General features: G+C 31.7%; 2 protein-coding genes across 2 annotated transcripts; one reads left to right on the forward strand and one right to left on the reverse strand.

Moving 5' to 3' along the window:
- Positions 1-11,243: 11,243 nt before the first annotated feature.
- LOC106310490 (basic leucine zipper 43-like) lies at positions 11,244-11,920 on the forward strand. The gene has a single exon (XM_013747722.1). The coding sequence runs from the start codon at positions 11,265-11,267 to the stop codon at positions 11,850-11,852; it is 588 nt and encodes a 195-aa protein (XP_013603176.1). The 5' UTR covers positions 11,244-11,264; the 3' UTR covers positions 11,853-11,920.
- A 1,705-nt stretch (positions 11,921-13,625) lies between these two features.
- Positions 13,626-14,549, reverse strand: LOC106311228 (phytosulfokines 1-like). Its single transcript, XM_013748442.1, has 2 exons — positions 14,400-14,549; positions 13,626-13,949 (listed from the first exon to the last, which is right to left on the reverse strand). Exons 1-2 carry the CDS (start codon positions 14,535-14,537, stop codon positions 13,818-13,820), a joined length of 270 nt encoding a protein of 89 aa, XP_013603896.1. The 5' UTR covers positions 14,538-14,549; the 3' UTR covers positions 13,626-13,817.
- Positions 14,550-15,614: the final 1,065 nt, after the last annotated feature.

Raw genomic sequence — 15,614 nt, forward strand, 5'->3', positions numbered from 1 at the left:
TTTTTTTCCTATTTCGGTTTGTATGAATTTAAATTATATAATATTATTAGTTTTAAATTTATGATTTTTTTAATTTATTAATATCAAAAATTTTATAAAAATGCAAAATCAATTCGTTTTTAAAATTGGTATATACCGACGGACAGGGCCGTCGGAAAATACCGATGGATATATATCCGTCGGAATATACTAACGAACCTCATTTCGTCGGAAAATACCGACGAACAAGGTTCGTCGGTATACTCCGAAGACCATTGTCCGTCGGTATATTCCGACGACCAATGTTCGTCGGAAAACACCGAGGAACACGCTACGTCGGAATTGTCCGAGGAACGTTCTCCGTCGGTACGTAGTTTTTCCGATGAACTCTGGTCTCGTGTGTCCGCATCGTAATATCGTCGGAAGTTCGTCAGAATGACGTTTCTCGGTATTCGTCAGAAAGTCGTCGGAAGTACTGACGAAATTGCGACGAATTTTTTTTTTCCGACGAAACGATACTGACGGACGGGTTCGTCGGAAATTCGTCGGAATCGGTCTATTCCGACGAATTTCCGACGATTTCGGCCATCAGAATCCCCATGTTTTCTTGTAGTGTATATTATTCCTCTTATTAGAAAGAGAGGGTTAGGAACTATTATTAAACCCTAGATCTAGTGGAGTAAAGCGTTTTGGATCTAATCCACTTCTCCCAAACTGTTTATGAAAAATACTCAATAATTAAGTCGTCCAAATCAAAATGGAAATTCCAACGTTTTGAAATTGACATCTGCTGACGCCAGTTCGCTGTAGTTAGGTTCAAAGGTGCCAATGATTCATTTCGATTAATTAAATATATATGAAACCATGTCTGCATTTGTTTTGCCTCCAAGGTCACTTATTTTTAACAATATTTTATACATTTTATTGTCGCTTACCAATTGGCTTCTTCGTGCTGGGGCTCATCGAAGATAATTTTGTGGCTCTCCTTCGTCGAAAATAATAATACTAAATCTTTGTTGTAAAACTAAAAGTTGTCTTAATTTAATATATTAAATTTGTGGTTTGATGCTATGGTGAATGCTTCGGATAATCTGCCTCTTCAAGTCAAATTCGACTACTCTCTACAGACTACACTGACTCTTCTCGCTAAACAGCGACTCCAATTAGTGATCAGACTTTATCGAAAGTACAAAACTATGCCATATGAAACAATACGAAAACCAAAAAAAAGTAACAATAAGAAAAACCTTGTAAGTAGATTGAACATATCTTATATATATATATATATATATATATATATAAATTAATACGATATTCATGAAAAAGAGTTTGCAAATTTTTTTTATATATATCGTATTCATGAATATCATATTAATTTATAAAACCAAAATAAATTTGAGTATATTGTTCTATATATAGACATAATGTAAATTGACTAAAATATTTTAACTACAATATAATTATAGATTTTTTAATAGTTAGATCGAAAGATATATTTAGTCATCTGTTTTCTATAATTTTTACATACGTATATTAGATTCGAATTAATACCTGGTGGTACAAGATTTATTTGCATTTAAGAGACTTTTTATAATTTCTTAGTTTTTTTTGAACGGGAATTTCTTAGTTTTTCAATGGTAGAAATCATTGTTTTAAAACATAATTCAATGTTCCAGTGAACTTTGTTATCAGTTTGTCGTCTTCTTTTCTTTTTGATTAAATATCGAATATAGATTATTATTAAAGGTTTAAAGCAAAGAACACAATCAGAATTTGTTTAGTATATATCTGGAAAAAGAAAAGCAAAAGCTTAAGAACATAATTAATGGAAGGTTCTTATGGTAGAATTTTTATCGGGATATAAGTATATGTCTTTTAATTTTTAACTAAAAAAACTAAAAACCGATTCTCAAATATCTTTGTAAGAATTCTCCGTTAATCATGCTCTAAGTCCTTTATTATATTAATACGGACGGATAGAGACACGTTACGGTATTATGGCACGTCCCCTAGTTACAAAATAAGACAAACGGCATCTTAATACTAGGTTAGGTAACACTCACCTGAATTGACCGTGACCTATTATCATATTTCAATTAATTAAACATCTGCATATAAATTGTCGATGGATGGGCTAATTGAATTTTGTTTTAAAATATTCTAAATATTTAATTAAATTTTGTCGGATTGACACGTGTCGACCGAACACTCAGCAACGAACTGGCAAAATCATTTACGTATTTAATTAGATAGGTTACACCCCCAATATCTTAATTAAAGTATTTAGTGGCGGAAGTGTGAGTGGATCACTAGCTACCTCGAATATCTTAATTGCTTAACCCAATTCAGAAGACGCTTAATTAGTTAATCAATAAGTTAATCATCAACTAGATGAGGTGCCGTACGTAAGCACGGGTTTTTTTTTTGTCAAGCACGGGTTTTCTTTAAAGCACGTAAAACTTTCAAATTTAGTCATAATTTAATAGAGTAAAGAAGAATGAATAAATAAAAGGTTCATAAAAATGAATAAAAAAATCATAAATTTTTTTGCGTCCCGTTGAATTTGAAAGTACGTATGTCTTACAACCACATCATGTGTATGATCTGTAAGATAATATAACCTAGTAAATGAAATATTAGTTTTAAAACTAATATATATACATAAAGTTGGACTTCGGAATAACAGTAAAACCTAAAATGAATATTGGAAGTAATATGTTTGCACGTGATGAAATATTAAGTTTATGCGTGAATGTTTGCACTGTGATAGGTTTATAAATGTATATTAAAAATGTTTATAAATGTATCACTTATTACTTATATATGATTGCTGTCTTGTTTCTAAATTATTTTTTATAAATAGAAATGAGCATCAGTTGCACTATTTACAAATATTCATTTGTTTTGTTTAGATCTTAAATAGTACTCTCTCTGTTTCAAAATACATGAAGTTTTAGGATTGTGCATAAGTATTAAGAAACATATTTTTTATCTTAAAAATATCATTAAAATATAAATTAAAAACTATTAAACCAATCACAAAACAGACGACAAATATCATTGGTTGCACAGTTTTTGATAAAGTTAAAAAGTGCATTGATATATGAAAACATCATTCATTTTGAAACATTAAAAACTTCATAAAACATCATCTATTTAGAAACGGGGGAGTATATGTTTTGATTGTAGGACCAGCTAAACTGGTTCATATCGATTTTTTTTCTATAAACATGTTTTGTAATTTTCGTAATATTTATGTAACTTATAAGATCAATACGAAATTATTTCTTTTTTTTGTTCAACTTATGAAATTATTTCTAAAAATTAGAGTATTCTTGAAACTATGGTACAAAAAAACAAAGGGAAAACTATGCTATATTCTACGTGGTATGATCGATTTAAATTGTTATACTTTTTGACTAAATTCAAATACTTATACTTGATATCAGTTTTTTCTAAACTGAGAAAAAACATATATATAAATCTTTTAGAGATTGCTTTTTTAGGGTAAGTGTCATCTTCTAGAGGAATATCTGAGGTAGTGTCATCTTCTAGAGGAATATCTGAGGCATACAGCGAAGATGGATCGACAGTGTTGATTCAATATACAACACAGGTTTTTAGCATGAAGAGTGAAATATAAAATCAAGTTTATCTTCTTTAGTCCAATCAAACATATGTAAATGCGAGGCTGCTTTGTAGTGCAATAATCAAATTGAACCGTAGGGTCACTGGCTCTTCTTAATGTCTCTCTAAATGGGAATATACTGAAACTTTGAAAGCTACCAAATAATAAACATGAAATTTTATTTTCTTCTTTCTGTCATATAAAATTAGAAATTATCCGGTAACGCGTGTTGAACACAGTCCCTCCTTCCTTGTGATGTCCTTTCACACGAAAACTTTTTACCTCACATTGTCGACCGGAATTTTTTTCTCTTGATTATGTTTAAGAACAAATCTCTAGATGAATAAATGGTCCATGATAAAAGGAACATTTTGCGGGTTTGCTTTATCGAATACAATTTCATTTTTCGATATGTATTTATTGTCTTAGATACAAACTATTGCAGGTAACAGATATGAGATTAAGAAGATTCTAATGCACATTTTCAAATCAATTTTCGGATAATATGTATGTCTTTTGGTATGATTGTTCAAATAGTCTCTTGTGATGAATATTACAGGTGATTTCTACAAACAATTTATCATTAGCCCAATCAAGTGAATTTTTTTTACCAAATTTGTGTGATTGTTATTTTGTGAAAAAGATATCCAGCTTAGTCCAGATTAACGAATCAAATGAACATAAACTGAACACAAAGCTGTTATATAGTCTTCTTTAAACAAAACTATTTTGACAACAAAAAAAACTATTGGAATAGTAAAATCACGATTACAACTACTTAAAAATCAAACAATATACATTCTTTTCATATCTTGACGACAGCGACAAACAACCACATCAAATGATATCAATACCATTAACTCAACTGTAAACAGCGTATTACCTGCAATTTACCGATTACTCTATCAACAAAGAACGAACATTACAAATTATGCCCTACTCAAAAAAAAAAGAAAAAAAAAAGAGCGAACATTAAAGCGTTATATAAGTTCAAAAAAAAAACATTAAAGCGTTATTAAATTTTCTTTAGGGTCAAATTAAAGTTTCCTGAAGAGTTCTCAAGTCAATGGAAAGTATTGCACCATTTTCTTTTCTTTTAAATGAACTCAATTGTGGAATAGACTATCAAAGTAAGCATGTTAAGTAAATGTTTAAATTGTCTCGGTGAATTGGTGCGCCGGCCACGAGGCGTCACTACAAAATGTTTGGACCTACTCATTGCATTTTCATGTTTCATTTAACAAATCACATCACTCATTTTTGTTCTCATTTCTATTTTCTTTTGTAAATGAGATTTTGTGAGTCTCAATCTTTATTGGGTAATGTGAATTATTTACCCCTCTTTATCACTCCTCTCTGTCAGGTTAAGAAGATTGAACGTATTAATAATACATGATTTGTTGGTTGGGTTGTGTTACTTGTGTACATTTTAAATCCAAGCCATTGGAACCAACAGGCTATGTAGTCTACACGGCTGAAACTTGTAACCTAACATCTCCGTGTCTAAAGCAAGAACGGGTTTTACAGTTGACGACTCACCAATCTTGTTACAAATGAATGTTACCAACGAAAACTCAATAATACGTGTAGGAGACTTTTTGTGGTAATTTGTAGGAGACTTTTAAACCAAAAAAAAAAAAATCATTTTGGAGAATTTTATATCACTAATTTTTTCTTAAGAAAAGAATTAAAACCGCATGACACGTACGCCAGAAAATGCAAAAGACTCTTGAGTTAATCAGTCCTTGTTGTATATCTGTTTTGAGATGGGTTTACTAGAGAGTGATCGGTGCAATAAGTATATGAGAGCTACAGAACAATTACCGAATTACGGTAAATATTTTATAGTATTTTGTCTTGTATGATAAATGTAACGAACGTGTATATAAAAATGTAACGATTTAGGCTTTGATTACTGGTAACAAAACAAAATGAAAATAAAAAATATACAATGATTGCTACAACAGTTTCCACAGTAATTTATATAATTCGCGGATATGACATAAGACAATCTCACAACGATATAGTAGACTGTCTGTATTATTTTTTCAACACAAATTTCGTTAAAACTCAAAACATCTGAACTATAAATAAAGAATTTTTTTAACCAAACTCTAACGAAAGACAAGTTAGATGTAAAGAAACCTCTAAAATAAAATAACAACGAATTCGAAGTGAGGTTCAAATGCGTCAGAGCAAGAATCACGGCAGCACCGAAGACTTGAAACTATTCACTTTATATTGTGACGTTAAAATCTAATCCAACCTCAAAATTTCATGGAAATTGATATTTGTTACATCTTCAAACCTCGAATGTATCGCTACAAAAGATAATAAACCGGTTATGGATAATGATACAAAAATGGAGAAGAAACATTCCTCATAAATAAAGGGATAATATGACTTGCATCTCCGGAGAGAAGGATGATATGATGAAAGCGATATAGATTGTTCCACTGAACTCGCCGGAAAATGAAAATATGAAAACTTCTCCTATAAGAACAGTAAAGCGTTGTGTACATACCAACTCCGGTAATAATCTTGGTAAATCATAAAAGTTATTAGCAGCAGCGACGAAACGTTGTTGGAGAGACTACGATAGGAGGAGGATGGTTGGTTCGGTACTCCAGTCTGGTGGTATCACGGAAGAGTGCGTCGGAGGAGGAGGACTGAAGCTACTGTGTTTATATATCTATTATACTATTTATGGTATATTTACTAAATCACTATGGCAGTTTTTTCACTTTAAAATACTTATATTAAACACAAAGGATACAATCATACAACACAAAAGTTCAAATAATTATGGTAGCTCTTGTAGTTATAATTTATAAATTGCAAGAGTTTAGTTGAGACCTGAGAAAATACTTTCTACTCAGTTTGCTATATCAATAAATAGTTATATATTTTTATTTAGCCATGGAAGTTTAGAGCACCATTAACCCTAGCACCCCAAATGGGGTGCTTAATTTTTATTTATTTTTTGGTTTTTCTCCGGTTTAAAAAAAAAAAATTAAAAACGAACCAATCGCGGACCGCCACGTATCAGTGGGGCCCACGAAACAGGGCTAACACCGGTGCTTGATTAGGCAGAAAAAGCACATGTGCTTAATTTTGTGTGGATCTCACCCCCTATTATATTAATTTTTTGCTAAGCTCCCCCCTCTAAGCACCTCCATTAATGCTGCTCTTATCATGTTGTTTTGCATACGTAACTAAAACTATTTAACATATTATTTTAATTAAAACGCAAATGCTTGCGTTTTTGCATGCGTTTTGCCAAATTCAAGTATTAATCTTCCGTCCATTAACTGTAAGCTCAAGAACTTGAAGCTTGATAGGTTGCTGCAGTGGTGGAGTTTTGGTTCGTGTACATGTGTTACACATGAAGAGTAATGTGTGACACATGCTTCGAAGAATAAAAAGGAAACATCAAGAGGCGATGATGTGTGATATTTCCATATACTTGGTTGACGAAATAAGCATTAAATGAATGTTATTAGATCACAAATTGGAAGATTTGGTGATGCTAAAATATAGGAAATATTATATTAGATAATAGGAAAATATTATTTAATATATATTGTGGCTTTACCTAAGATTAGAGTTAGAGCTTTTACGCTGTAATTCTCAGAGTGAAACACAAAGGTTTTGGGGTTTCATAGCTGAGTGGATTGGTAGACTTGATTAACAGGTGTTGAGTCAAGCAAGTTGGGTGTGTTAGAAATTGATCCGTGTCGAGTTGTGTAATTCAGATCAAACAAGTCTGTAAGAGATTGTGTAAAGGATTTCTAATAAAAGATATACGAGTTCTTGGAATTACTTTGTGTCTTGTGTTTTTGATGTATCTCGATTTTAACAATTGGTATCAGAGCAGGACACCTAAACGAAGGAGGGTTCTTCGAACCAAGGTGAGATCCTGAGAAGAGAATATGGTGACTTTGGCACACAATATTTTGCTGGTAAATGATATGAATTATGGATATTGGAAAGTGAGAATGAGAGCAAACTTACGTGGAGCTGATGAAGATATATGGACATTTGTTCAATCTGGATGGGAAGAACCGTGGGTGATTCAAGAAGATGGCTTGAAGACACTTAAATCGAAGACAAAGTGGACTGCAACGGAGAAAAAGCTTTCAAAGTTTAATGCGAAAGCACTGGATACAATCTTCAGTTCTGTAGACGGAAAGCAATTTGAGCTTATACAAAGCTGTGAATCAGCTAAGGAGGCTTGGGATATACTACAAAATTCATTTGAAGGTACTGCGAATGTTAGGAGGATAAGATTGGACTTGCTTGCATCACAATTTGAAGGCATAAGGATGAGTGACGATGAGAAGATACGAGAATTCAGTGCAAAGCTTAGCTCCATAGCCAATTAAGCACAAGTTCTAGGTAAAAAATACAGAGATGCAAAATTGGTGAAAAAACTTTTGCGATGTTTGCAGCACATAAAGCGGCAATAAACTTGACGATGAACACCGATGAACTAAAGTTTGCTGAGGTAGTAGGGATATTAAAGGCTGAGGAGATGGAATTGGAATCTAAGTTTTCAAAGCCTGCTCAAGACTCTAGAGTTACAGTTGATGAAGACATCCAAAGAGCTCAAAAACTTGAAGAATCTATTCACCTGATGATTCAAAAACTTGAAGAAACCATGAATCTCTTGTATAAGATGTCCAACGACAGACTGCCTAGAGAAGAAGAAAGATATAAAATGCAGGGAGGGGTGTGTTTTAATTGTCATGGTATTGGACATGTCAAAACAGATTGTCCATCATTCAAGAGAAAAGAAATCAAGTGTAATGGATGTAATGGTTATGGGCACATAAAATCAGAGTGTGTGAACACAAAGAAGATGAAGATGAAGATGAAGAGAAGCTGCAGTGATAAGAAGCCAGAGAGAAAAGAAGATGCTCTCAATTTTGTGGCTCTTCATGGAGTTATGAGGTCTGAAAAAGACATCATTAAAGGTGAATTTTGTGCGTCATGTGTGTCACACACCAATTCTGATGCGTCACACAGTGATACAGAAAGTGATCTACATGCGGATCTTGTAGCTGAGTACCAGGTTCTCTTTGGTAAGTTTGCAGAACTCAGTCACGAAACTTGCAGCTCATCAAGGATAAAGCTATGTTAAAAGCTCAAGTCAACATCCTAGAGATGGAACAAATTGACACGAAGGGTGAATCAAAGTGTAGGATGGACACGAAGGGTGAATGGGTGAATCAAAGTGTAGGATGATAGAGAATGATGAGGAAGATGAGCTTCAATCTCTTAAGAGAGTAATCGCAGAGCAGAACCGAGTTCAACAAGAGTCTGAAATAAAGTTTCATCAGATGAAACAGCTGCTGAATCAAGAACTTGAGAAGAGTCAACTTCCGGAAAGACAACTTACTGAGAACTACAAGAAAGTAAGAATGTTGAACACTGGATCAGCAAGTCTGGATCATATCTTGTCAATGGGGCAGTCTCCAAAAATTAATTGGGGTTTGGGTTATCAAGGATCGACTTCACAAGATTATGACGAGGCTGGAGGAATAAAGTTCATAAAAGCTGAAGTAAAATCAGATGACAAACCAAAAGCTGAAGAAAAATCAGGATCAGTGACAAATACTAAAGAGAATCAAAACACAGCTTGTGGGAATGAAGGCTTGTTTTGTGGAAAGCGAGGTCATCATGGAACTAGTTCTCACACGGTTGACAAGAATGAATAAATAAAGTTTGTAAAACGCTCAGTCCCAGCTGTACGAAAGGATGAAACTCAAGCAAAGATTGAGATTCCAAAGATACAAGATATAAAAGTTGTTGTTAAGCGAAGGAATGGCTGTCACTTTTGTGGTAAGATTGGACATAGTGTTACTTTCTGTTATTCTCGAGGAAACCAGATTGAGCGAGCTTGGAGGATGGATCTTTGTTATGTGGAACCTAGAAGGTATGGACAGATATGGATAGCTAAGAATGATTTGTATCCCAAGTTTACGAAAGGTGTGTCACATGAGCATACCAATGTGTCATACACTCGAATGTTTTATCAATATACTGAACTTGAAGAACCAGTTCGATGGCTTAGGAGGTATTGAGAGTTTTTATGGTCTAACAAGTATCATGAAGTTTTTCACAGAGTTTTTCACTCAAGCAAGGGGAGATGGTACTTGATTCAGGGGGAGTTTAAGTTAATACTTTGATTGGATGTATGATGCATATTGTGCTTAGAGGTTATTGAGCTTGAGTTGTAAAACTCAATGAAAAAGGGGGAGAATGTAAGCGCAAGAAGTTGGAGCTTGATAGGTTGCTGCAGTGGTGGAGTTTTGGTTCGTGTATATGTGTTACACATGGAGAGTAATGTGTGACACATGCTTCGGAGAATAAAAAGGAAACGTCAAGAGGTGATGATGTGTGATATTTCCATATGCTTGGTTGACAAAATAAGCATTAAAGAAATGTTATTAGATCACAAATGGGAAGATTTGGTGATGCTAAAATATATGAAATATTATATTAGATAATAGAAAAAGATGATTTAATATATATTGTGGCTTTACCTAAGATTAGGGTTAGAGCTTTTACGCTGTAATTCTCAGAGTCAAACACAAAGGGTTTTGGGGTTTCATAGCTGAGTGGATTGGTAAACTTGATTAACAGGTGTTGAGTCAAGCAAGTTGGGTGTGTTAGAAATTGATCCGTGTCGAATTGTGTAATTCGGATCAAACAAGTCTGTAAGAGATTGTGTAAAGGATTTCTAATAAAAGATATACGAGTTTTCGGAATTACTTTGTGTCTTGTGTTTTTGCTGTATCTCGTTTTTAACATTAACTAGCTAGACTTTTTATATTATACAACATGCTTGCTTATGTCAAATCACATGCAATGCAATAAGGGAAGGATTTGGGGAATTTCAAGCTGAAACCTAAACCAATTTGAATATCTTAATCTTTTTTCCAGCTTGGGGAATTTCAATCTGAAACGTAGACCAATCTTTCGAAACTAATTAAAAATTGGGTATTTTTTGCTAATGAAAGTAGAATTATACTCTTACCTCTGCCAAAATTTTATATGCAGAGAGAAGTTTTTAAACCGTATATCACTTACTTCACTACCATTTAACCCGTAATCCACTCAAGAAGTTAATTAGTTCACCGACCTAAGCACAATTAATTTGTAGTTCTACAGAAAAAAATTGCAAAACAATATATATATATCTGTATTTTTTTTGTCAGCAATATATATATTTGTCAAAATGATAATTTTCTACCACCATTTATCAGTTAGATATCTTTTAGCGAAATATTAGAAAGGATAATTGCTTCCTTTATTGTCATCTGCAGAATTTTATATGCAGAGCGAAGTTATTATATTTTTAAGCTCAAGTATTACAACTTTCTTTTTAAATGAACAAATCTTTGTAAATAGAATTTCGATAAGGGTTTATAAACATATAATATACATACAACCCATTTTCTACATAACTCATTCCTTTACCTCCCACCTCTATAAAACCCTTCGCCCTCTCTTCCTCTTCACTTCAAAACCACTTCACACATAACACATTTCTCTTTCTCTCTCTCTCTCAAAACATTTTATTTTTATCATTTCCACTAGCAAAAAAAAAAAAAAAAAAAAAAAAATCCGGAAAAAAATCAAAGCAAAGATCATGAACACAGTTCCGGCGGAGCTCACCGGATACTTCCAATATGTAGCGCTGGGAAAATATAATAACCAAACACCAATCATGGAGTCGGAATACTTCAACATGCACTCTTCTCCTACTTCTTCCTCCTGCTACATCAACGGTCTTATTAACAACAACAACTTCTACTCTTCATCATCCAATGGTCAGGATCTAATGACGAGCAACAACTCAGCATCAGACGAAGATCACCAACAAAGCATGGCCATCGATGAGAGAAAACAAAGAAGGATGATCTCTAACAGAGAATCTGCTCGTAGGTCAAGAATGAGAAAGCAGAGACATCTCGATGAGCTTTGGTCTCAAGTGATACGACTTCGTACTGATAACCACTGTCTTATCGATAAGCTAAACAACGTATCCGAAAGCCATGAGCTTGCTTTGAAGGAGAACGCTAAGCTTAAAGAGGAAACTTCTGATCTCAGACAACTACTCTCTGAGATAAAATCCAACAACGAAGACGACAACAATTTTCTAAGAGATCTTGAAGATTCGATATCAAACACTAGATCGGGTTCGGACCAAAGGGGCAGAGATTTTGAGTTGTATTAATTAATGATCTTGATCAATGTTCTGCTTGTGTCAAGAATGCAGATTTCATAACGATCATATAGTATTGTATGTTATATATAAAATATAAATAAATGTCTTTTCCCAAAATAAATAAATTTGTTTTTCTTTTAACCAACTTGGATTATTAAGTATAAATGTCTTATAGTATTATGATATAAAATGTAAATAAATGTCTTTCTGCCAAAATAAATAAATATTAATTAATTCCACCGGGGGACAACAGTTTTTCCGGAGGGTATAAGATTTTATAAAACGTATTACGTACCTATGTTTGAGTCGACGCGAGATTTTGGTTAGTTAAATGTAACTTTCAAGAAAATACAATTATACTCCTTTTATTTATTTCCGTACTTCTAAGTTATGTTTTTATATGATTGTATGAAGGTATGCCTTTTAGTTACCAATAATTTTGTTGGTGCGGAGTGGAGAGTCTGCTTAACTTTTTTGAGTGGAGTTTAAACCATCAAATTGGAATAAACTATGAAAATAATTTCGATTATCCATATATTAAACGTTTATGACGATATATATTAAATCTTAACAATTTCAGTTCGCCGCATAAACAGACTTGCATCATTAAAACCATTCATTGCAAACAAAGATTTAAGAAGAAATCGATTCCTTACAATGGCGGACCTCTTTTAAATCAACCATTTAATCATTAGCCACTTTTATATATTTTGGCCATTTATACATCATTAATTTGACTTTGACAAACCACCTATAAATTGTTTCTTCAAATGCTGAATGAATATTCATCCGAAACAAAACACATCAAAGTCAAATGAAAAAGATGTACATCATAAAACACTAGCGAATATATACTGAACTTATCCCCACTAAATATTTTATTAGTATTCTCTACGTAATTTGATTTTTCTGCTTTCTGTTTTCATAGGTTGGAGATGGAATTATAAGCTTTGACTTTTATGGAGGATCGTTCATTGTAGTTAATAACTTGTAAAGATCATTTAAAGATTCATGATGAATAAAGATAATCACATTAAGAGAACAACAAATAATGTGTGCCTAACAAAGTAACAATGTGACTAATTATTTAGCAAAAAAGAAGAAGAAAAAAACATTGTGACTAATTAGAACACGAAATAAAGCATGCTTATAACATTTTAAGCTGTATTTTCTTCTATAAATGGATTCATCTTTAATTGCATGTGCTTTCTGTGTGTGTGTTTATATAAGATCTTTTATCAACTGTTGAGAATAAGACTGCTTAAAAATGGTGGATATGGTTGTTGAAATGAAATAGGACAAAGGGAGGTGGAGGCTCCTGGTGATAGTGCCTCTGCAAAAAAAAAGTATATAAAAATTGGAGACTAATTTCTACAAGAATAATAACAAATATAATCAAGAAAATAGAATAGAATTTATAAATAATGTTATCTTTCCAAACACAATCAAAATATTCTTTTTAAATGAATGTTTTGTTTTTGGTAAAAAGATGAATAAGTTTGTTTTATCGAAATATTGAAATTAATTCATTATTAACAACATACATAGTGACATAGTCTCTGAATAATTTATCAATATTTAAATCAGCACTTCGTCTACATGCGCAACGTACCAATAACACCATACCATAATCATTTATATTTTCTCGTCCTTTTAACCGTTTGTATGTATTTAACTATTTATGTAAAAAAAAAACCTTTTGCATGTATTTTCCATAAAAAATATTAAATATAAGCCTGTTTATGGGCCTGACACGAAATCATATAAACCCAATTATTTTCAAACAGCCCAATTAAACTTGATCGTTGACTCTAACACCAGCAAGTTAAATAGCGTCGAATGATAAATAAACGTTGACATTGAAAGAAATCAAACGACGATTAGAATAAAATAAAAGAACATGATAGCACATGGTCAAGGAGACTTTCCTTATAGCTTGTACTAAATGAAAAACAAAGAGCAAATGTTCTTGTTTCAAGGAGATATGTTCATGTCTTGTGTATAGATGTAATCGGTGTGAGCAGCTACGGTTTTCTTAACAAGGCATTCTTCTTCGCTGTCTGAACTCTTGCACTCTACTCCATCTCCATTGCCTTTTCTACTCTCCTATAACGCCCAAAAAGAAGCAGAAAGAAGTAAAATTAGTGAGCTGAATCACTCGATACTATTCATTTTTTATTCAACATAAATTTTGTTCGGCTCAAATGTTTTTCTTATTCTATCATTTTGATATTCATATGACATGCAATTCAATACCACCATATATATATTTTCACAAATAGAAATTTATGTATTATGCTGATATCGAAGCAAGAAAATACAAAATCTTTTGATAGGATTTTTCTGATAAACCGTAGAATCTCTAATTTCTGAATATATAGCGAGAAAAAAAATCTTTTGTCTAAAAGAATTGTGTACTCGAAGTTTCAAAAAATAAGAATTGTGTACTCGAGTGAAAAAAGGAATACTATGATGGTTGACGATCTCAGTTACCATATTCTAATACCACATTAGAGAAAGATAAAAGAAGCAGAATAATACTATTGATGAACTTACATGCGTAGAGGTCCTGGAGGAGGGAGATGGTTTAAGAGGAACAAAGCCATCTTCTCTTGAAATAACACTCGAAGCCATGCTTAGAAGCAAAACTAGAGTGAAGAGGATAATCAACATTCTACTTTTCATCTTCATCATTTATTTTCTTCCTCTTCTTCTCTTTAAGATATGAAGAGGCAAACAAAGAGCTCTTTTATATACTATACTAGGTTAAGATCCGCGCCTTGCGCGGGATCAACATTATATATATAAATTATTTTATGTATTAAATATTTTTACATATTATGAAATAATTAATATATGTTAAATAATTAAAGTTCAGTAACTATTAAATATATAATTAAATTGGTGCGAACATATAAATTAATTTTATTAATCCAAAAAATATTTTTTTATATATTTGATAGGATATGTAATTAAATTTAAATGATACTAGCATAGATAATATATTTTAGTATATTTTTAATATTAATATCTATTAAATGATGATTTCTACTCATATAGTTTTTTCGATCATTTATATCTTTTATAGAAAAAAATTTAAATTACTGATAACAAAATTTTCATTGTGGGATTAATAGTTTTAGTAATTTATAATTTAAAAAAAATAAGTTGTCAATGATCGTTCAAAAATTTTATCAAAAAAAATTGTTCAAAGTCAATTTTGAAACTAAAATATTGTATTTTATATGGTTTATAGCTTAATTTAAAATGATATATATATTAATTTTAATAATTAATTAAATTAGACTTTTTACTTATATAATTTTTGTAATCATTTGTATTTTGTCATAACAAAATTTTTAAACCATGGATCATAAAATTTGAATGTGAGACTCTTAACAGTTTTAGTAATTTATAGCCGTTTGTAAAAATTCAAAATATAACATATACATAAAAATCTAAATTTTTATTATATGGTTATTGTGGTTGTTTAATTTATTTATTAGTTTAAAATTAAACAAATATGATAGAAGATACACTATTTTTTTTTAAATCTTTATTATTCAAAATCATTAATTGTCATATATACTTTAGCCACATTAGGCAATTCCATAAATTTTATTTAAGAAAATAATAAAGTACATTAATGATGAATTTATTGTTAGTTTAATAAAAATTTTATTATATAATTAGATGGACCAACCTATTTCTCTAGTAATTCTAAGAATCATCGTAGTGATGACAAGTGGCTACAAAAAGAAGTTATAATGT

The sequence above is a fragment of the Brassica oleracea genome, chromosome C8, assembly GCF_000695525.1.
Source record: "Brassica oleracea var. oleracea cultivar TO1000 chromosome C8, BOL, whole genome shotgun sequence".
NCBI lineage: Eukaryota > Viridiplantae > Streptophyta > Magnoliopsida > Brassicales > Brassicaceae > Brassica > Brassica oleracea.

Coding starts and splice junctions, on each gene's coding strand:
- LOC106311228 (XM_013748442.1), bottom strand. CDS start 14,537: ATGATGAAGATGAAAAGTAGAATGTTGATTATCCTCTTCACTCTAGTT. Junction 13,950..14,399: donor CCTCCAGGACCTCTACGCAT/GTAAGTTCATCA, acceptor TGGGCGTTATAG/GAGAGTAGAAAAGGCAATGG.
- LOC106310490 (XM_013747722.1), top strand. CDS start 11,265: ATGAACACAGTTCCGGCGGAGCTCACCGGATACTTCCAATATGTAGCG.